Genomic DNA, 22,350 nt, shown 5'->3' with positions numbered 1-22,350 from the left:
AGTCCCACATCACTTCTCATTATAGAAATCACCACTTCTGCCTTTGCCATTTGAAAGGAGACAAGGTAAAATACAGAAGGTGCATGTTACCTTAGAGCTGAAATCCATCCATGAATATGGAAAAGCAGGGGGAGGGGGGAGATCCAGAGAGGAAACAGAATAACGATAAGCGAGTAATGTGTACTGATCTGAGGAATATGCCAGGAGTTTGGTTATGATAAATAAGAAAAGCAGAAGTAGATTTGAAACATTCGTTTCCCTTTATTAGCTCAGTGAGGCTGATGTGTACTGCACATTTAAAAAAAAAAATCACAGGAATTTTCATACAATGAATAAAACCACAACAATACATGTAGAGTTGGCAGGTGGGAAAAAAAAAAAGCCCGACAAGGGCTCAACTAATCGCTCACTTTCCCTCTTCAGCATAGTTCAACCAACAGTATTACACTTTCACCTACAAATCTTATAGTAGCTCCATCAAATCAGCAGTTCATATTATTGAAAATGTCTGTCACATAGGTACAAATTTAGAATCATCACATTATATTACATGGCTATTCTAGGTCATCTATAGATCAGGTCTTAGACTACAGTGATTGAAGTTCTCGTTACAGCCATCAAAAAAGGACACATAATCATTACCTACTGTAAGTTCACATCTAAAGGCATGAAAAGGTTTCCTTTTTTTCAACTGACCCAACCATCATACCCCAATAGTGCAAAGTTCCCTCTCTGCTGCTTTGAATGTTGACAGCCCAACCGTTGCTCTCAGAGTCGTTTAGCAAAAATTGATTTTGTTGCACTGGAAGAATTATTCTGCTACATCTCTTGAAAAACAAAAAACAACCCACATTTCTAAAGCACCAGTTCAGTTACCAAAATTGTAGATGTGGTACTTACCACAGCATGAAGGCAATGGCCCGGGGTCATCTAAAAATCCTACAGATCTATGCTGAAATTTGCCTCCAGTGATGATGGGGTGCATGTGTTCATTGGAAATATTCTCTCCAAAAAAAATTTTAAAAATAAAAATAAAAGGAACACAGTTTACATTTTGATGGGCTACCCACAGTGTCTGCATAAGATACAAAAGCTCTATTTGGATGGTCTAGTGAGTCTCTCTTTGCACTAATTTTAGATGCAATTTGAAGTCCATGGAAGAAAACTATCTTCATGGTAACAATATTTGTCAGGCCAGAAGGGGGGATAAATGAATCCTCAACATGAAATCTGTAGTGTTGTCTTTTCATACGTAAGAAAAGAAACCAAGATTTTTACTCATGTCAACAATCCAGGGCAAAAAGGAGAATGTATTGAAAATTGGATCACAAAAAATTTAAAGGCAAAATAGAGAAAGCATCTGGTCCTTGAACACATAATATGATTTACTAAATATTGATTTCTTAAAAATAATTTATTGCTCTTAATAGTCTTTTTTTTATTCTTATTCTACAACAGAAGATACTCAAAATTCAGAAAGAAAGACTGTAAACTTTAGTTTGGCGTCCACACAGAGTTAAAATACCTGCATTTAACCTACGGAACAACAAGAATTAGGCGGATTAAAGATGTGTTACGGTCGTAACGCAGGACCTGTGAACAAGTTCTTTTATTTCATAGTATTTTTATTGCTTTCTATCTACTTAGAAATAAGAAGCCAAAAACTCAAGCAAGCATCCGACAGGACAGACAGTGGATTCACTCAGAACACAATATGCTGGTGATAAATGAATGCAGCTTTCAAAATTAGCTGCATTGGCCTGGGGGTGAAATCCATTTTATAAGATCGTGTTGGGCGAGAGAAAGGAAAAGAACGATTACGTAGTAGGTATATCATGTCTTCCAGAAAAGTCATGTCGGCCAAACTGTAATCGGATCTCAATTTAAAAACTTGAATGTACACGCCAAACTTTACTGACTTCCATTCCAGGGCTCCACACTCAGAGGAAATCCTGATGCTCAAAAATGGAGGTTTTTCTGAAGTTTTTATTGAATTTAGCAGAAGCAATGTCATCAAGAACAACTTCATGGTCACGTCAGAGGCCATGCTAGTGCAAGTAGAAACACTGCTTCTGCAAAAGCGGAATTTCCCAAATGAAACACTTAAACTCCAACCTGACAATTGCCATGCATCCTAGGTAGAAAATTTCCACTGGCTTTATTATTTTCATCATCTCATAATTTATAATAAATAGGCTATCTGCAACTGATAAATATGTCTCTTTAGTAAACAAAGGAATGAAATATCAGTATTTATACAGGATGCATAACTGTAAAAAATACAGATAAATACCATCATCATACTCTGCCAAGGGAAAGAGATACTGGCTTCAAAGATAGTCTTCAGACACACATTAATTATTGTAAAAATCATACTGTAATTATTACCTCAGCATTTTGTATCAAATTAAAATCACAAAAATTAAAACAAAACAGCATTTTAAAAAGATTTTTGACCTCTAGTTTCAAAACTACTGTTGATAGAGAAAATAAAAACATTTCTTAATGGTTACCCATTGAGAGACTTTACATAAAATCATGATATCTTCTAGAAAAATTTTAGATGAGAAAATTTCATTCCCCTAACAAATCCAGTGTATAAAACTTCAAAGAAAAACAAGCAACAAGAAAATGTGGAAAAATATCGCAGAAGTGGTTAATACCTTTAGGGGGCTAGGAGATTTCTTGACAAGATGCTTGGATCGAAGCTCACCTAAGAAGGGATGGTTGTGCGTAAAGCATCGATTTGTTGTGTTGCACTCAACGGACACACACACTGTCCTTTTTTGTTTGTTTTGTTTTACAATCAAATATATATAAGCGGTAAGTTCAGCTTCTAAATATGTTAGTGTACAATAATTGTTTCACCTCATAATTACATTTGAATATTCTCGATTAAGAAAAATTTAGCAGTTTTGAAAAGAAGGCTGCATTTACAGTGCATAGCTGTAACAAAAAAAGAACATCATTGTATCATATGTACACAAAATAAAAATACTCCATTTAACATCTGTAAATACTTAACTACATCAGAGAATGTAGCAATGATACTATCTGAACACATCCCAGAGAGTTCTACCCAACTCCCATTAGTAATGTAACACCGTGCTCGCTCCTCAGAAAGAACCACTGAACAAGCTGCAAGCTTGACCATTGACAAGGCTTTTGAAATTCGCTGTGGAAGATCAACATTTTGGACATTTACATGGGTGTCATGAGAAAGGACGAACTACAGAAACTTCAAAATGTTAGGAAAGTTGAGCTCGGTGCCCGAAGTATCCTCTCCCACCCAGATTCCATGGCAAAAGGAAAAAAAGAAAGAAAAAAAGGGAGAGAGAGAGAAAGGATATGAGTTCTACGGAACCTGCAGTTTCTTCGGGATTGTCATATAATCGTTACGTTATGAGAGAAAGCTTGCTTCAAGTTGATTTTGCACTTTCTTAAAAAAAACAGAGTACGGAGGCTGATGCCCAGACATCAGTGGCTGTCATTTTAGGGTGGCTTGTGGTTGGTTGGTTTTCTTTCCTTTTGGATGTACATATTTTTTTTTTCCTTTTGAATAGAATATGAACATTTTGAAGTTCTAGGTTTTAAGTGTGTCTTCATGGAACTGCTGCCATTTGAAGTGGTTTGCCCTTGCACGCTCTGGTCAGGTGCCCCCAGTCCCCACCTGTACATACACACTTCCCCCAAACCAGGCAAGCACACGCGCGCGCGCACACACACACACACACACACACACACACTCCATCACCAAGAGACTCAGGGAAAGCAAAGCTGACACCCATAAATAAACATGTGCTTACTGGGTTTCCATTCTGTCTCTTGCCTCTTCAGCAGCTGTGTTCATGTAAACCATTGTTGTTCTTGTTGTATTGTTGTTGTTTTGTTTTGTTTTTGTATAGAGAGTGTAAAGTAGGAGAAATTCCTAAGTATGACTTGCAACAGTCTGTTAGGGAAGGACGCGCTGTCCCGTGAGGTATTCACCGTCCCTCTGTCATCCTCAGCCAGGGAACATGTTACCTGCGCAAGCTTCTCTGGGCTTCTTTCAGTAAACTATCGAAATCCAGAGAGTCATACTTGCTCTTGGTGGAAGCAGGGTCAAAGTCATCTGAGTTTGAATCTGAAAGAAACCCAAGCCAGATTTAGATGTACCCTCTGCTGATGGTCATTAACTCAATCATTTATTCTAAGATTACCTGATTCAAGAGCAACTTATCCAATCGATATACTTTAAAAAATATGCCCAGCTTTTATTAGTATATGATATTGATGTTGGTGTACACATATATATATGCATATATTTACATATATATTTTTTCAGAAGGTATTTATATGTATGAATGTTAATATGTGTATATCTATTTGCAGAAGGTATTTTTACAGTATATGGTACTGGTATATATACACACCAATATTTTAGTTAATTAATTGTATATTTATTTATTTATAGCACATGTATATATTTGCAGAGGGTAAGGAGCGATGAGCATTCAAAACAGTCATCTATTGACTCATTTTAGATTTAAACACTCCTGGAGGTAATCAGAACAGACTTTAATATTTCTTTTCAATAGTAACTTAGTCAATCAATATGCTTTAAAAATAAGCCCCCTCTCCCTTCCTGGCATGTTAAATGACTTACCCAAGGTTCCTCAACCACTTAGTTGGAGAGGTAAAAGTAGAAGCTGGAACTAATTTTCCTATTCAGTGGGATTGATTTCATTGAGCATGAAAGCCAGTTGAGTGGGAGAGAGATAATTGTCAGAACTTCACCCACTCATCACCCTGATGCTCCCCTTTCAGGAGGGAGGGACATACGATCTCCAGTACCTTGAGGGACCCCAGCAACAGTGGCACAAACTCTCCCCAGATTAGAAGGTTTAGGAAAATGCTTCATGTCCAGAGAGGGCAAATGCAGCCTCTTTACTCACTAATAGGAGAGGAAAAATATACCCGTATAAATAAAGCCATGGTCTTTCTTAGATCTTTAAACTAGTCCAAGTAAGCTTTTGTGCAAAGCTCCACATGCCACTTTAAGTAGCCCTGAACAAAATGGATGTATGTCAGCCACGTTGGACGTAAGGTAAAATTCTGTCAAATATTTCTGATTTTTCTCCTTTGACATCTATGGAAAAGTCAACTATTTCTGCTGGTCTCTCAGCTTGAGAAAAGGTATCTTGGAAATACAATAGAAAGCCTCTGGCAAACACATTCATTCCTTGGAAAGCACTTACTAGAAGAGAAGACTAAACCTTTCTGGGAAACGTTAACGATCTTACTAAAATATAAATATTTGTGTTTTACCCATATTAAATTACAAAATAGAAATGCTCGGTGACAGAAAAAGGTAATATTAGATAATATGGGGGCTAATCACTGACCTCACAAGGTGTTCTTCTGAAAAGGTTGCAAATCCCTTAAGCTCTCCAGAACCAGGCTGATTCCCCTTCCCCACCAGCTTCAATCTACTTTAAAGACAAGGAAATTCCTTCACTTTTTTTTTTTTTCTCACTCTCACCATCCCTTGTCTTTACTGCATTTCTTTTTCCAGGTAAGATGAACAATTATAGTCAGCCTCAGATTTAAAAACAGGACAAAAATGGCCCATCTTTCCTCACTAAAATTTTATGTGGTCAATCTTAAATTACACTGGCTTACACTCTTCTCTTCATGGCCTAATGAATAATTTGCCTGTATAACCAAAGCCTCATGAGCAGCTGTTGCTCAAATCAAAATCTTTTCTGTAGACACACAAAAAAGTTCTGCTCATTGTCAGAGATTAGCCTGAAATCAGAATTCCACTTGCACTGTAGATGAAGACGGAAGAGCTGTCCAGTGATGGCAGTCTGTGTGACATAAAGTCAGCATAGAACCGTCGAGAATATATATGTGTATCTTTCCTTGGAGGAGATTTTGAGAATATTTAAAATGTCTTAATTTGGGATTATTCTACATGAAACCCAGAATTTTCTGGGTTTTCATCAGTAAATACTAAAAGCACTTTGATACAGTGGATTTCAAGAGTTTCTACACTGAAATACAGTGGCTTGGTGCTTACGTATATACCAACTTTCATGGGCATACTATGTCAGTCGGCACCCACAAAATCTTTCTCATTTCTTGAAGAGACAATGTGTTTATATGCAACTCCTGTGGCAATAACATCCACTCCACCCCTTTCCCTCCACTAAAGGAAGGATATTGCAACACAAGTAAGAGATAATGAAATTTTTATAGGAATAACCTGAAAGCCACGCTAACAAATTAAAAAAATAAAATTTTATAATTAATAATACTGTATTAATAGAAACAAATCACATCACAACTGTATTCTGAGCACCTAGAAAACTGTTGGCACAAAGTAGGCACTCAGTATTTGTCTAATGAATGTATTAGTCTTGAACACCCACATATTATTAAAAACGTGATTGAAAATATTTGTGTTTAGATCTGGGATTGATTTACCAATGAATGGCAAGGGTATATGTAAAGTTACATATGTATTCAAGATGTTGATAATATACTACATTTCTTTGAGTTAATAAAGAGTTTGTGACCAATGTTATTTGTTTACTTTTTATTACTTACAAATTCTAAGCCAAAACTAATTCCTGATCAAAAGGATCATATTCTTAATCATGACCCATCCTTCTGTTTTGACCCTATAGTCCTAATTTAATTTCTGTCTTTCCTCTTTGAGATTTTTCATCAAGCTCTTTCAAATGGAAAGATCTATTTGTTTATAGAACAGTAAACAGAAAGACACACAGATTACAGATTCATAGAAACCAGACTTAAATATTGGCTTCATCATGATAAGCTGATCATCCCTTTAAATTCTGAGTCTCATTTATAAATCTGGCTCATAAATAGTAACCAGAATCGTTGTGTTTTGCACTAATAGTATTGTAAGCAACCATTAAGTGGCCTCAACAGCAGAAAAATGGAGGCCTAAATAGACATTTCTCCAAAGAAGACATACAGATGGCCAACAGGGACCTGAAAAGCTGCTCAATATCGCTAATTATTGGGGAAATGCAAATCAAAACTATGATGAGGTGTCACTTCACACCAGTCAGAATGGCCATCATTTAAAAGTCTACAAATAATAGATGCTGAAGAGGGTGTGGAGGAAAAAGGAACCCCCCTACACTGTTGGTGGGAATGTAAATTGGTACAACCACTATGGAGAACAGTATGGAGATTCCTTAAAAAACTAAAAATAGAATTACCATATGATCCATCAATCCCACTCCTGGGCATATATCTGGAGAAAACCATAATCTGAAAGGATACATGTACCCCAGTGTTACAATAACCAAGACATGGAAGCAACCTAAACGTCCACTGACAGAGGAATGGATAAAGAAGATGTGGTACATATATACAATGGAATATTACTCAGCCCTAAAAGAGAATGAAATAATGCCATTTGCAGCAACATGGGTGGACTTAGAATTTATCATACCAAGTGAAGAAGTCAGACAGAGAAAGACAAATATCATATATCACTTAAATGTTGAATCTAAAAAAAATTATACAAATGAACTTACTTACAAAACAGAAATAGACTCACAGACACAGAAAACAAACTTATGGTTACCAAAGGGGATGAGGGGTGAGGGGGGTGGGGGGAGATAAATTAGGTGACTGGGATGAACAGGCACACACGACTATATATAAAATAGATAAACAACAAGGACCTACTGGATAGCACAGGGAACTCTACTCAATATCTTATAATAGTCTATAGTGGAAAAGAATCTGAAAAAGAATATATATATACATGTACAACTGAATCACTTTGCTGTACGCTTGAAACTAATACAACACTGTAAATTAACTATACTTTAAAAATAGCAGAGAAATGGGATATATGAGCTAACTTAATTTAGGAGAGCAAATAAAAATGTTAAAAATTGGTAATCTATCTAAAATGATAGGTTGCTTTACTTTTGGTAAAATTAATCAGTATCATATCGTTTTCACTTTACTCTTGACATATACATAAGCTCCCAACCCCTCTAAGAGTCCAGGATATGCTTATATGCACCTTGTTCAGCATTCATGGCCCAAGGCACTTAACTTCAACTATTCAGGGAATAAAGACAAGACATACATGATGTTGTTTGGTTCCAAAGCTGGCCCCTGGTGTTGATTCTTTCATTTTAAAATAACTTCAAATTTATAACTTCTCATAACAATCATTTTTATTATAATTATAGCTACTATTCATTGAGAATCTATTTTGTGCCAGACACTGACACTATGCTAAGGGCTTCACAGACACAAATTTAATCTTCACAACAACATTATAATGTATTTTACAAATGAAGAACCAGAAGCAGAGGGAGTTTAATTGCTCAAGGTCAAAAAGCTAACTCAGGTTTCAAAACCAGGCCTGCGAAATTCCAAAGCCAAGGCGCTTTCAACTACACCAGGCCTACGCTCAGATCGACTCCACTTCCTGCATTTGTAAGGCTGGAGGGAAACGGAAAAATCCATGCTATTACAATACACATCAAACACACCTTTCAGGAAATCAGAGCTAGCTTAGCAATGGCAAAGTTTCTATTGCTGCTGGCAAGGCAGAGAGATAACTAGAGGAGAAGCATTCTTCTTAGAAATATTTCAGGGAGGCTCCAGTGCAATTTGGAAATACTATCCCATGCTCCCTTTACCACTGATGAATCACGATCTAAAGGCCCCTCTAGGTCGCTTATTCTAAACTCTAGATGTTTTGAGAGACTAGAAAACACCCTGGCCTTCATCACCGAAGAAAATAAGTCAAATCAACTCAAGACTTCAATCTGTCTGGACTGTTTTTATCAGCCAACATTTGAACAAATGACTTGCCACCTTTTATATTTTCATCCCTAGGCGTCTATCTCTCTAACAGTCAACTGTCTCTCCCCTGCTTCATACTATCTATTTAGCTTGTGAAGTGAATTATAGCATATTCCTCCTGAACAATGCACCCCACCTGTATCAATTACTCTAGGAAGACATCAGTTCAGCTGAAGGAAGAAAAAAGCTCTGTATTTGGTATTCATTTTTTTCTTTATACCAAAGCCAAAGCAAGTGCAGATAGACATATAATAATGCTTAGGAGCAGATTGATATGTTAATTTCATGATGATTATTATAAATTGATTTCAATAATTATGTCATATGCACAAGACATTTGCCATTTTCCTTCCTTCATTATTTCATGAAGGAATTTAAAGGCTTACAACACACATATTAGTTAGGGAATAACATGGAAAGGAACAAAATTAAAATTGGAAAGGAAATCAAGATGTCCATCGTGGCATTATTTATAATATCAAAAACTGAAAATGTGTTTAGCTATAAGGGAACGATTAAGTATAATGGCACTATTTGCCAGACAGAATACTATACAACCATTAAAGTGTACCGGTAAATTATTTTTCATCCTTTGAATCACAGTGGAAAATGAACTTATATAATATTAATCGAGAAAAGTAGAACTTAAAAGTGTATATATATGTATAATATGACCTCAACTACAAGAAATTTGACGGTCTGACACAAAATACTGAACAGCAAATCCCATACTAGGTAACAGTGGTTATCTCTAGGTGATAGGCTATTTTTCTTAATACCTTTTTATATTTTCCAAATGTCACCCCTTGAGTCTGTACAACTTTTATAACAGGCAAAAAGGAATACTTATCTATTTTTCAGCTTCCTTACCTGTAAAATGGGGATGATAATATCCACTTCCTAGGATTGTTCTGGTAATTAAATGAGAAAACGCTTACAAAGCCTTGGCACAGTGCCTAGCATATGGAAGCACTAAAAAAAAACAGGGTTTTTTTTTCTTCTTTTGTTTTAAAGAAAGTACAGTGTGATTTAGCACATGAAATTTTACTTTCTCCTCTCTCTGGGTGTAATTTGTAGAAAATGTTGACATTTCTAAGAGTTTGTGAGATAATAAGGAAAAAAGAATAAGACTTTTGCATATTCTGTTCTGCAAAGCAATGATGCCAATGCTATCGCTTGTACAAAAGGATTCAGGGTAGGCACGGAAAGCAGTAACAGATTACAAACGAATACAACACTTGCACACTCAAAACATACCACACACACACACACACACACACACACATACAAATAGTGCAGAATTTCAGCATATGGGCAGACAGTAGAAACAATTTGCTTCTTCTCTTTGTTGCCAAAACTTAAGCCCCTTGCTTCTGAAACTGTCTCGTGTGTTAAAAAATAAAAAATAAGATAAAATCTGTATTCAAATATTCCCTCTAGTAAAATAAAGCGATGGTCCAACCCAATGTGCCTACAGTTTACATATGCTTCCATTTTGAGCTCTACATTATGGATTCCTCATTCTATGTACAGTAAAATCCATACCTAGGTCTGCATAGTTAGACTTGAAAAACTGCTTGCGTCCACAAAAGTACAGCTCGAAGTCAGTTTCATTCGACCTGCGCAAAGTATATCCATTTTCAAGAGCAGCAAAAGCATCACAGGTATAACGGTAGGTAATGAAACCATAGCTGTCTCTGCAATGGACAAAGAAGAGAAGTTCAAAGCTAGTGAGGAAGGATTAGCATATATGACTGTAACCCTTTCTACTTTGGAGACTTCGCTGGTGCCAACGTCTGAACCACTGCATCCATTTATCAGTGTGATTGTCCTGTCAAGCAGCTAAATACTTATTTCTGGGATAGGAAATCTCAACTAGAAAGATTAATAAATAGGGATGAAAGAAAATAAATAAGGTTCTGAACTCAACATGTCATCTGTCAAAGCATTCCCATTCTAGTAATCTTATGGCCATAATTTTTTACATATGTCAGCTTCTAAACAAGAAATAATCTTGAAGATTCTCACCCATCATCCCGCAGATTTACTGTGCACTCCTCAATTTCACCAAAAACTTCAAAACGGTCCCTCAGTTCTGTCCGTGTTGTGTCAGGTCTGATTTTACCAACATAAATCACACGGCGTTCTTCCTAGGGGGGGAAAGTGAGAAGACACTTGCTAGTTCTGAAGATAGGAAAGAAGTTGAATGCTAGAAACATTTATAAATGTGCAATCATGTATAATAAGAACCCCCCCCCGAGCATGCCAATTAAAGCAAAACACACACTAAACCTGAACAAAAGACTACACTTGAACCAAGTTTTGCTTTCCATTTCTTCAGTATCACTCTCTTCTGCCTCTCACTCTCTTCTACTTTTTCTATCCATCTCTGTTTCTTTGTCACATGAAATTTAATGTATTATAGAAGAAATGTGTGTAATGCAATCTTTTTTATCACTGAATAGCTGAATAATATCTATTAAATATTTTAACACTTGTGACTCGATTATTAATCTTCAAAATTGGTAGGAAACTGACTTGGCTTGCAAAACTCTTTAATTTCTCCTTAACTCAGAATTGCAATAATAAAATATACACATTTTTTAGTTCTATTGACAAATCGTTGACATCCATTACTATATAATTTTAAGATGTACAGCATGATACTTTGACATACAAATTTTGACACCCCTCAAAATATTGATTCTTAAACTCTAGTATAAATACAAATTACCTGGGGTGCTTATTAAAAATGCAAATGATTGGGTTTATTCCAGCTGTATTAAAAAAATTTGGAAAGTAAGCTTCAATGATCTTTATTTTTAACAAGCACACCCCAGTGATTCTGATACAGGTGGTCCAAAGACAATAATTTAAAAAATACAGTCTTAAAATACTCGCCATTTTAAGCCATGGGTCTCCAAAGAATAAGAGCTATAAAAGAGGCTATAAATTTCACTTTGCCAATGAATCTTATTTTAGGAACAGACGAGAAGGGTGTGGCCTAATTTTCACAAGTGGAGTCAATATCATCATAATCTGAAAGTCAACAGCAATTTATAACCTACAAAATATGGGAAGAATATTTTATAGCCTGAAGATGGATCACTTTTACAGAACAAGAATGCATTCTTAGTGTAAGAAGTAATCGTATATCTCTTATTCCAAGAAGACAAGGCCAAAGATGATGATGTTTCTCAAGCTGAGAAAAGGTGCAAGAAGTTAGTATAACGAAGTGCTTACCAGTTAGCTTGTATGTCTATCAATGGCAAACAAGAATGAAATGAATTTAAGGTTGGAGAGATTTAAGTTAGACGGAGGCAGAGACTAGGAAACACAGGGCAAAGGTACAGATTTAGCCTGCCTAAGAGTTTTCTCTGGATGTGCTGAGAATATCTTTTTACATCTTGGATGATGTAAAAAGTCATTTAGGCTTAAAGCAAAGAGATGTCCTATGTTATTTACTGAACATATGTCCATTTCATGTGCCCAGTATTTAGCAAAGAACTTGGTAAAGAGTGGACTCTCAATAAATGTTTGAGAAACGTAACTGAACAATTCACAGACCCTATAATACGTATCCTCCTAGGTGATTTGATCATCCATGTTTCTTCTTTTACCATATGCAACACTCATATTTCCGTTTTCATCAGGAAAGTTCCTCTGAGCTTCAGGTTCAAATAAACAACTATCTATTTGACATCTCAGGTTGGATGTCCCATAGGCACCTCAAACTAGACCAACATTACCCAAACCAAACTCTGTAGTTCAGCCTCTTCCCAGTGGGTCTTTCTTGTATCAGTGAAGTTAACATCAACAATCATTTTCCTCTCTGAGACTTGAGGTGAGGTTCGGCTTTCTATTACAAGTTGCTCTGATAGAACACTCTACTTCTCCTTTGTAGTTCTGTGCCCAATTGTAATTAAATAATTAATAGTTTATTCGGTGTTTAATGTCCATCTCCCCCAACAATGAAAGCTTCATGAAAGCACCGACCATACCAGTCTTATCGACTACCATATTTTAAGGGTACCCAAACATAAGAGTCTTCTTAATGAATATTTGTTGAAAAATCAATCAATTAATCATTTTTGACACCTAGTTCCATACCCTTCATTACATCAAAGGTGACTAAGTGTGGTCCTTACTCTGAGACTCTCTAAGACAGTGGAGAATGAAAACCAGGTTTGGTGCTTTATCATAGGAAAAACCTTACCCAAGTAGCTCAGCTGAGTGTACTAACAAAGGTTTCCATGATTTGCTTTTATGGTTTAAGGGTAAGTGCTCTCACTTGTCTCACTCCACTGAAACAGCTGGTAAAACACAATTCTTTGACAGCAACCACTGAGCCTACATAACTGACCAGACGAAGTACAGCAAGCAGAGCGGGCTGCCTGATTCGCTTCCATGTAGATTGTATGTCTCAACTGAAGGCTGTAATTGTGTTGTTCCAGAGCCCCCAGCACATCCTGGAGGTCAATAAATATAAATGGAGAGCGAGGCTCATCCCGGAGCAGTGCTGTACACTTGAGCAAGGGAATCATCACATCACATTCCATTCTATTTATGCAGCCAGCTCCAGCCAAACAGCAGAATTTGATGGGACTGTTATCTAAACTTCCTGGCGCCTGCTTGCATGAGTGTTATTTATTTATTTTTTTTTAATGAATGTTTTTAGGAAGGTTACTACTGTACAGAGGAAAAGGAGGCAGAAATGCAGAAGAGAGAGAAAGAAGTTGAACCATCACAAAGAAATTGCTCATCTACCATTAAGGGAATATACACAGCCTATGTTCATCTTCAAGGAAATTCACAGTAAAAGTGAAAATCGACCATATGCACATCCATATGCAGACATATTGGGATAGTCTCTGAATTGCTTCTTTATACGAAACTCTACGCAACAATAATCCCAAAAAAGGATAAACCAGAGGACCTTTTATATTGGATACTGATACATTCTGCAGTAAAAAGAAGACACAACCTAGATAGGAAAGACAGAAATCCAAAGGGCTGTTCCGCAATCACTTAAATTACCTATTTGACTGTCAATCTTCTTTGATGCAACATAAGAATGCGACCACATCTTGCTATCTTACAAAGATCAGAGATTGAATACATGTTGAAATTCTCATTTGAGAAAATGATTAGAGTGTTTGGTTTTCCTAGTGATAAAAATGAAATTAAAAGGCATCTGAAGGTCTAAAAAGCAAAGACAAAAATCTTTCCAAGATTGACCAAAATGTCTAGTGAAGAACTGATTATTTTTAACATGTTGCAGTTTTATTAGACAGATGAATAGATTCCATATCTTTAAAAAACCTTAACATTTGCAGCCAATTTTTCAAGACATTAATTTCTAAACAGGAGATGAAAGGAAAAGAAATCAAAATGCTTAATAACATTTCCAACTTCTTAAAGGCTTGGAGGAACTCTAAACCTTTGGAAAAAGCTCCTTGAAAAATGATTTTCAGACCAGTTTTCCCTATCGAGGAGGAAGGAACATTTATCAAGTATATTTTAGCTTCAATTTTCACAAAAGCTAGTTTGCTGATGGGGTGGATAATAAAAGTGAAGATTTATGTTGCATTAACAGGTATGGTAAATCCTCATTATATCAAAACACAGGGGATGAACAGAGAAAAAAAATCCGACTGAATTAAACTGACTTTGCATTATCAAAATCTTTATCAGAAAGTGTGTAGAGCCTCCCAGTTAGCTGGGGGAAATATACAATGGTTGTTTCTCATCAAAAAATAAGTAGCTCCTGGTAATAGGGGTTTGACTAAGAAGAAAAGGAAATCAGTAGTGAGATTAACATTTACTAAATTCTAACAGATGCCAAGTGCTGTGCTTGATGCTTTTCTGTGGGTTATCTCACTAAAATGCTCTGCAGTGTTAGGGAACAATAAGGAACAGCCTGACATCATTTGGATTTTAGTTCTCAGAACTTTTATTCTACATTTCCAAGTCAGGATAATTTAAACATCCCTCTTCCTATGCTAAGGAAACTGCATGTCAACTTTGACAGTGAAAGATTTATGTTCACCTCCAGATTAGTTACAACCTAACTTCCTCAAAAATTCCAAGGATATTACAAACACTATAGATGAGATGAGTGGATAAAATGCATGCCACTTCTACAGTGAATGGTATAGCTAGGTCCTCTATCTAAAAGAGAAAGTGAGAGGGGTGAATGACCATGAAAAGGTGTGAATGGATAGAAACAAAGGCCAAAACTCTGACATAATGCCAAAACAAGTTTCCTTTTTTGTTGTTTTTTCTCTTGTTCTTAACATTGATAACACTCATCTGATTCAGTAGGCATTCAGTAAGTGACCCCGACTAGGAGACACCTTCAGGGGAGAAACAAAACTATAGCTTTCAGTTTACCAAAGTTACTTCCATCCAAGTACGGTCCAGGAATACTCCTCCTTAGTGTCTTAGGTTGGATGGATGTGAATACATCCAGGTTAGTTTACTTAAGAGCTAGTATAATTAGACATTAAGTACTATACTCTGGCTTCCAGAGTTCCAATATCCTGAATTATTTCAAGCCTATGAGACTGAGAAAAGCAGAGGATAATTGGGTTTTGAGAGCATTTAGATGGAAATTGGAGGAAAACAGCAACTTAAACAATGGCAATATTCAACCACAACATATGATTCTGTGTAATTACTAACTATTAGTCTTTTCTTAGCTGTCTGATTTGGTACACTGAAGTCGGTCTGAATAAAGACTTTTGGACACATACATATTAAAAAGTTTATAGATGACCTAAACCACCATCTCCTTCTTATGGAACTCAAAAATAAGTCAATATTATAGACCACAAGACAAGGTAGCAAAGGTTAATTCTGTAAAATATCTATTACATGATTGTAACATTATTTTTTTCATTTCCTTTTGGAGCCTCTGTTTTGCTGCTCCCCTGATTATAAAATTGATCTGAATTAATGAATAATCCAGCACTGCACCCAAGATACTCCAGATATAATTTGCTATTTATTCATTACTTTCAGGGTGTCTCAGAAATCTGAATGGAAATCACCTACCCGACCAACTTCGGCAAACTGTCCTAGTTCTTTTAGCTGTTTCATGAATGACTTTTCAAGCTCATCTAGTCAAATGAGTCAAAAATCATTGCTTGTATCTCCAAGTCCGTAAAAATATATTTTGCAAATGCATTATGGCACAAGAAAGCAGACCATTTTGAGGAAGGAAATCAATCAGAAAAACTTCCTGCGGGTAATCTCATTAAATAGTTCCACTACGCCTTCAAGATATTCTTCAAAATCTTTATTATGACTTAAAGGACCCTTCAAGGATCTGGCGACCATGGAGCCCTCCAGACTTATTTCTTGCCTCTCCTGTACCCTGGTGTTCTAATTAAATGACTAGCAGTTTCCCAATATAGCTTGTTCTTTTCCAGAGACTTAGTATAAGCTAAAGTCTCTGCCTAGAATAGTAATTTCCAATAAAAATATAATGCACCATATGTAACTTTTAAATTTTCTGAGGCACATTTTAAAAAGTAAAAAAACAAATTTAATTTTAATAATATATTTTACTTGGCTCAGCATAGCCAAAATATTATTGTTTCAACTTGTCATTGATGTAAAAAATATTAATGAAGTATTTTACACTCTTTTTTTTTTCGCACTGTCTTCAAAATTCAATCACACTCATAGTGCATCTAAATTTGGGACTAGCTGAATTAGCCTCATGGCTAATGGCTCCCACACTGGACAACACAGGTGAAAAAAACCTTTGCCCTTTCCTCCCTTTAGGTTTCAAATCAATCTCACCCTCTCCAGGGATGCCCTCCCTCGTTCCCAGGGCTGGTTGCCGACCCATTTGCCACTGCAGTACCTTAGGCGCATCCTCTGCAATAGCAATTAACACACCCTATTGCCTCTTCATGTATCTTTACCAGCCAGTAGACTTGAACTCCCTGGATGCGGGGACTAGGTCTTACCTAATTTTAGAGCCCAGGCACCTAATAAATGTCTCTCATATATTCATGTGTTTTCACTTATTTTAAGCAAAAATAGCATCTAATAGTCCAAGTGGGAATTGGTTTAATAGTAAGTCCCAAATCTTTATACTAAGCTCTTACTACCTATGGGTCACTGTGTTAGTAAACAATCTCTATGTCCTAGTTTTCTTTTTTAATCTGCTTTTTAAAAACAATAAAAATCTCAAAGCCAAAATTCTCACAAACGTCTAGTTAATTATGATGACTTAATATAAGCCAAGTTGACATATGCACTATAATTGCTGTCTTTCAAAGGGAACTGATACAGACTGTCTTAGTCAAAGAATTAACCAAGGAACTGGTCAATATTTGTGACACAGGGAAAGGCAGGGTGGTAGGGTGGTATCTGCTTCCAGACTGAGGCTACTGGCCTCAAGAGTGCTTTTGGCTCAGGCATCTATGGAATATAGACCATCACACTCTTTGATCTATTTGTAAAGAACCAAACTAGCAAAAATGACCCCTCCCTCCCTTTCTTCACCCTAGTAAGTATCTGGCACTAAATTATCTTTGGAAGAATAGAATAAGCACATGTCATTTATCTACATCTATCTACATAGCTTTGGTTACAGCTGTGTTATATTTTGCACAAATGAGCAAATATATGATAAAACAATTTCTCTCTTTAGTGTCATTCTTTTGGGAAGAAACATGAAGAGTTTTATCAAATATGAATATGAAAACTTTGAAATAACTATTTACCTTCATGCTTACTCAACATGACTCTCTTTGGTATATATTAACTGTACCGTGCCACACTACAAGGCTTTGCAAACTATATGGCACTCTATAAATGTGAATTATTATAATTATTGAACAGGCTATTAATTAAAGACATCTAAATTAGAAAATTGAATTTTTAATTTTCATTAGTCTTCTTAAGTGTTAACTAATGATACTCTGGCAGATGTTAATATCACAGCTCATTTGAAAGTTGAGAAAAATGAGGGAAAGTGTTATAATTTTCACAAGGCCTTTAATTTGGTCTTAGGTAGATTCAAAGTTAAATGGCAGCAAAGCCCTAGATCTTTAGCCTACGTATTTAATGACTTCTCCCTTCTTTTTCCTTGAGTGCCTGACTTAACAAACCTCTCAGTTAACCTTTTGCCTCCAGTTGATAACTGTTGGCCAACGCTCGATTTGGACTCTATTAGTCAGCTCATCTAGGTAGGTTTTTCAAGATTTTGTTGATGGTTGTGGGTTGTTTTAAAGGTACCATATCCATCTAACATTTACAGCTAAAAACCATTTCCCTAAGCTCTGGTTGGCTTGTATGCAAGATGTGTCAAAGGTTGAACTTCACTGAAATGACGTTTAGCAGCTAACAGACAGCAGCTGCAATGAATGAGAACAGTGCCATTTCCAATGGATATGCCATGGCTCCCTAAAGCACCATGTTGGGAAAGCCCTCAAGGCTCTAGTGGGGCTCAGTGGGAAAGATTTCCTTAATCAATTAGGAATATCTGCCTTGAACAAGTACTCGATGCTGACAATTGGAGGACCTCCTTTTTGCCTTCTAAGGTCTGACCAACAGAGAACGAACTAGATGCACACAACCTAGATCCTAACCCCAAAGGGTCAGTACTGTGTATATGTCAAGCGAATGTAATACCCTGCAGTACGTGGTGCTGAAATCCATAATAGGTTATTGAAAAGCAGTTCACAAGAAATATGGATGTGTTAGTTGTTGACCTGGCACAAGGAAGAAATGATGACTTTCTTAGCAAATCTTTCTCTACCACTGCCTTTAAATCTAACTCAATCCAACCCTCACATCTGCCAAAAAGACGAAAACTGAAACCAAATAGTGATATCTCTTCGTTTTCCACTCAGAGAAAAAAAAGCAGCAGAGAACAATACAAACAACTCATCCTCTGGCTTGATGGGACCAGTATCTGACTGGACAAATCTCTCCTTCCTCCATTTTTAGAAACAAAGGTCGAAAACAGTAATGAGCTTCAAGATGAATGAGAAACAGGTAGTATGGAGGAGAAATACACTGACCTAACATTTTGCTTTCCAATAGTCTGTGTTAAGAGGGACTGAGGACTCACTGATGCTTTAAAGCCAAAAGGCTGAGTACTGCATATTCTAACAAGAGTCTTTCCCTTATTTTCTAATCTATGCCCACCCCCACGAAAAGAAAAGACAGGAGAAAAAAAGAAAAGAAACCCTCCTGTAAAATGAAAGTAAGCTCCAAGCTGCTTACAATTGCCTTCTGCCTTTGCCTCTCTCTCTGTTTGGCCCTTTCAGACTCCCGTTTCTCATATTCTCTGCGGTATTCTTCCCTCTTCAGCCTCTCGTGCTGATACTCTTCGTAGCTGTCATACCTGAGAAACATAACTTCATCATTAAGGCAACCACCTCCAATCGCATGAGCAAAATTAATCGGAAATTGGGGAGGGGGCAGGGTTTTAGAAAACATCTTGTCATCTACGGGAGGAGATGAGAGGCGCGGAGGGAAAAGGACGTGTGTCATTACCTGGGCCGCCGGCCGTAGGGCGATCTTGAACGTGATCTCGCGCACAGGGGAGAATTTCGGTGCGCGCGGTGTCTGCAGTGGCCTGACTCATAGTAGTAGCAAGATCTGGGAGAGAGGAGGAAAAACAGAAGGGCATTTGCAACTGCCAGTGAACCCCAGTTTATCGGCATGACTGAACAGCCCCTGGAATTCCGCATTACATAAACCGGCTTTCAGTTCCCAGCTACTTGTGAGATTTCCCAGTGACAGTTTGTGATCATCTAGTCAGCTTAGAGGTCTGGAGTGACGTGTTCTCTTGCAGCGTCTCTTATTGATGTGAATGCCGAACGCCGGCCTGGTACACTGTCAGCTTTATCTTGCATGGATCTCACCTATCCTGGCACAAGGCAGCTCTCCAGGTAATGGAAAAAGGTAGATGAGCAAGTTTCTTACAAATTGCTCTCTCAGATCTGACTGGCTCAAGGCGCTGTGTTCAAGAATGACAGATTTAAGAGAAGATGGGGAGGAATGTATGGGTAACGACAATCTCCTTAGTTCCTGTGGCACTGGGAATGAATGGTGAGGGGCTGGGCTGCCTGTGGGTTTTGAATGCATTTTTTGCCTTTGTTTTTTTTTTCACTTCCTGGGGACGCCTTAGGCTTTGGGTGGGTTTTGACAAGGTTTACCTTGAAGAGGATCTACTGCCTGGGGACCTTGATCTTGACCTGGAATATGGTGATCGAGAACACGACCTATGTCGAGAAAAGGACCGAGAACGAGAGCGCATCCTTTGGGGTCTTTGAGAAAATAAGGATTTGGGTGGTGACACGGAATCTCTACATGGAGAGTTAAAAGAAGAACAAGAAGGCGACACATGGAACAATGAATAGGACTGCGTGCCATCCCAAGGGGACTTCAGTTTATCACTTTCATCCTCGCTGTCATCAAACAGGCCATCCATGGCTAGTCCTGAATTTATAAACATAGGTAGTTTGGAGAATTGTTCATTACTGAAATCACTGTCCCTCAGTTCACTGGTCTTGTCTGCTTCGTCGTCAAAAACAGCTTGACTGGGATGACCGAAGTGCTTGTTCAGCTCAGCTCGGATTTCCTGGTCTTGGAGCTGTTTTCTGGTGCTGCCGGGAGAGACCTGCCTGCTCACCCCTGAGGCCTCTCTCAGGTAGCACTGGTCTGAATCTGTGGAAGAGCGCATCTGCCCCTGCCAGTTGGAGGAGGCATCTTTATATTCTAGTTGTCTGGAGTCGTGGAGCTCCTGTGATATATTAATGAGTATTTCCGTTTTGGAATTAATTGACTGACAATAGTCATGGTCACCAAACAGCCGCAGACTGGGCCGCTTGGCCTTCCTTTCCTCGTGTCCACTGGTGAGCACGGAGGTCTTGCTGAGCTGTGCGTACAACTCAGACTGCTCGGGCCCTTTCCTGGTGGAGTTATTGTCTTGGATACCGGAAGACTCACTGTACCGGGCCTTCTTTGTTGGCGGAGGTACCACAGTCTTGCAAGAGGGCTTCAGCTTTGGAGAAGCCCTAAAAGGGTTATCTTGGTTGCCTTTATGAGGAGGAGTTGTGGGTGGAGTTAGGCCTAAGATAATAAAAGAAAAAAAAAAAGGGGAGGGGAGAGAGAGAAAGAAAAGAGACAGAGATATGTTGTTAAATGCCAGGATATGCTTTCCTAACTTTTCTAAGATTTCAGACAATGGTTAAAACTCAGTGAAAAGGAAGGAAACTAAATTCATGATAAGACCGGAAAAAGTGACTCTGTCTCCCGAAGCCTCTGTCACCAAGAAAAGATGGATCTACGATATGAGGCTGTGGTGAAAGCCATGATATTTTGTATTTCAAACGCCAATGCTAACCGATCCTGCTTCCCAGGAAACATGAGCACGTCACCACCAGGCATTACAAAAGCTCAGATTTACAGGGGCTTCTCACAGTCTTGGTTGTGGAAAATTAACACGGTAGGGACACAGGGAAATCATAGAAGACCTTTGGTGGCATTTGTCTGCAAAGAATGCTGGGGAGGATGCATGTAGGTCAGGAATTTTTGTAAAATCAAGGATATCTACCCACGGAGCCAAAGAATTAGGCAACTTTAAAAAAAAAGAAAAGAAAAGAAAAGAAAAGATGGGATGACAGCAACTGGGGGGGAGGGTGGGAATGACATTGGCAACATCAAAGTAAGTTCAGTAAAATGCAGCCGGCTAACGCAGGGTACCAGACAACTCTACAACATGACGGCAATGATTCTCTGTCTCCACAGTTCATTACCTTTGTAAACCATGGCTAATGTAGGTATAGTACATTCTTGTAAGCATAACTAATACATTCTGTCAAAAATATGGTTCTGCAACAGAAACTTAAGTGAACAGTAACACTAAATATTGCGGTACCAGCACACCATTTTATCTGGAGCACCACATCAGGGCGGGTTAGGAGGCTGAAGGATTGAAACGAATCCAAGCTTCGGCAACTAACTAATTGAAAAAATGAAAAAAAAAAGAAAGGAAGAAGAGGGGGAATCTGTCAGCTGTTGCCTTTTGTGCTTTTCTACAGAGGGCAGAAAATTCCATCACAAGTCATTGTGGGAGAGTGTGTGAAGGCTAGTTATCTCTGTTCAGTTTCACCCCTAAGTCCTCCTCAGCCCTTTATGCCAAGGAAGAAGAATTGTGGAAGAGCTCCAGAGTCGACGGAACTTTGAAGAAGGGCAGGCTGGAGTTCAAATGACTTTATGCTTACAAGGGAACATTTTAGTTTACAATACACTTTTTATTTAGGAGGACGGGAGGATGCTATTCAGCAAAAAAGAACTTAAGTCCACAAGAAGCCTGGGGTTGGACTTAAGGCGACTGCAGGCTTCAAGGAAAATTCTACCTTGACACACACACATACATACACACACATAACCAAGTAGGGCACAGAACGCTACATGAAGTTTTGGTATGAAAAGGAAGACACTGCCTCTCTCCCCTACTTGACAATA

The 22,350-nt window shown here is 37.8% G+C and overlaps 1 protein-coding gene across 1 annotated transcript in view; it reads right to left on the bottom strand.

The window, feature by feature from the left end:
- Window positions 1–237: 237 nt before the first annotated feature.
- The window catches only part of PPARGC1A (PPARG coactivator 1 alpha), a 97,709-nt gene continuing 75,596 nt past the window's right edge, over window positions 238–22,350 (bottom strand). The window contains exons 8-13 of the mRNA XM_060148418.1: window positions 20,037–20,952; window positions 19,372–19,476; window positions 19,099–19,219; window positions 10,879–11,000; window positions 10,396–10,547; window positions 238–4,123 (exon numbers count right to left, since the gene is read on the bottom strand). Of these exons, the coding sequence (XP_060004401.1) occupies window positions 4,020–4,123; window positions 10,396–10,547; window positions 10,879–11,000; window positions 19,099–19,219; window positions 19,372–19,476; window positions 20,037–20,952 (1,520 nt within the window). The 3' untranslated portion in view covers window positions 238–4,019. The remainder of the gene's footprint in view (window positions 4,124–10,395; window positions 10,548–10,878; window positions 11,001–19,098; window positions 19,220–19,371; window positions 19,477–20,036; window positions 20,953–22,350) is intronic.

Source organism: Lagenorhynchus albirostris, chromosome 4 (genome assembly GCF_949774975.1).
Source record: "Lagenorhynchus albirostris chromosome 4, mLagAlb1.1, whole genome shotgun sequence".
NCBI classification, from domain to species: Eukaryota; Metazoa; Chordata; class Mammalia; order Artiodactyla; family Delphinidae; genus Lagenorhynchus; species Lagenorhynchus albirostris.
The sequence above is the reverse complement of the archived record's forward strand: the minus strand, read 5'-3'. Positions and strand labels throughout refer to the sequence as shown.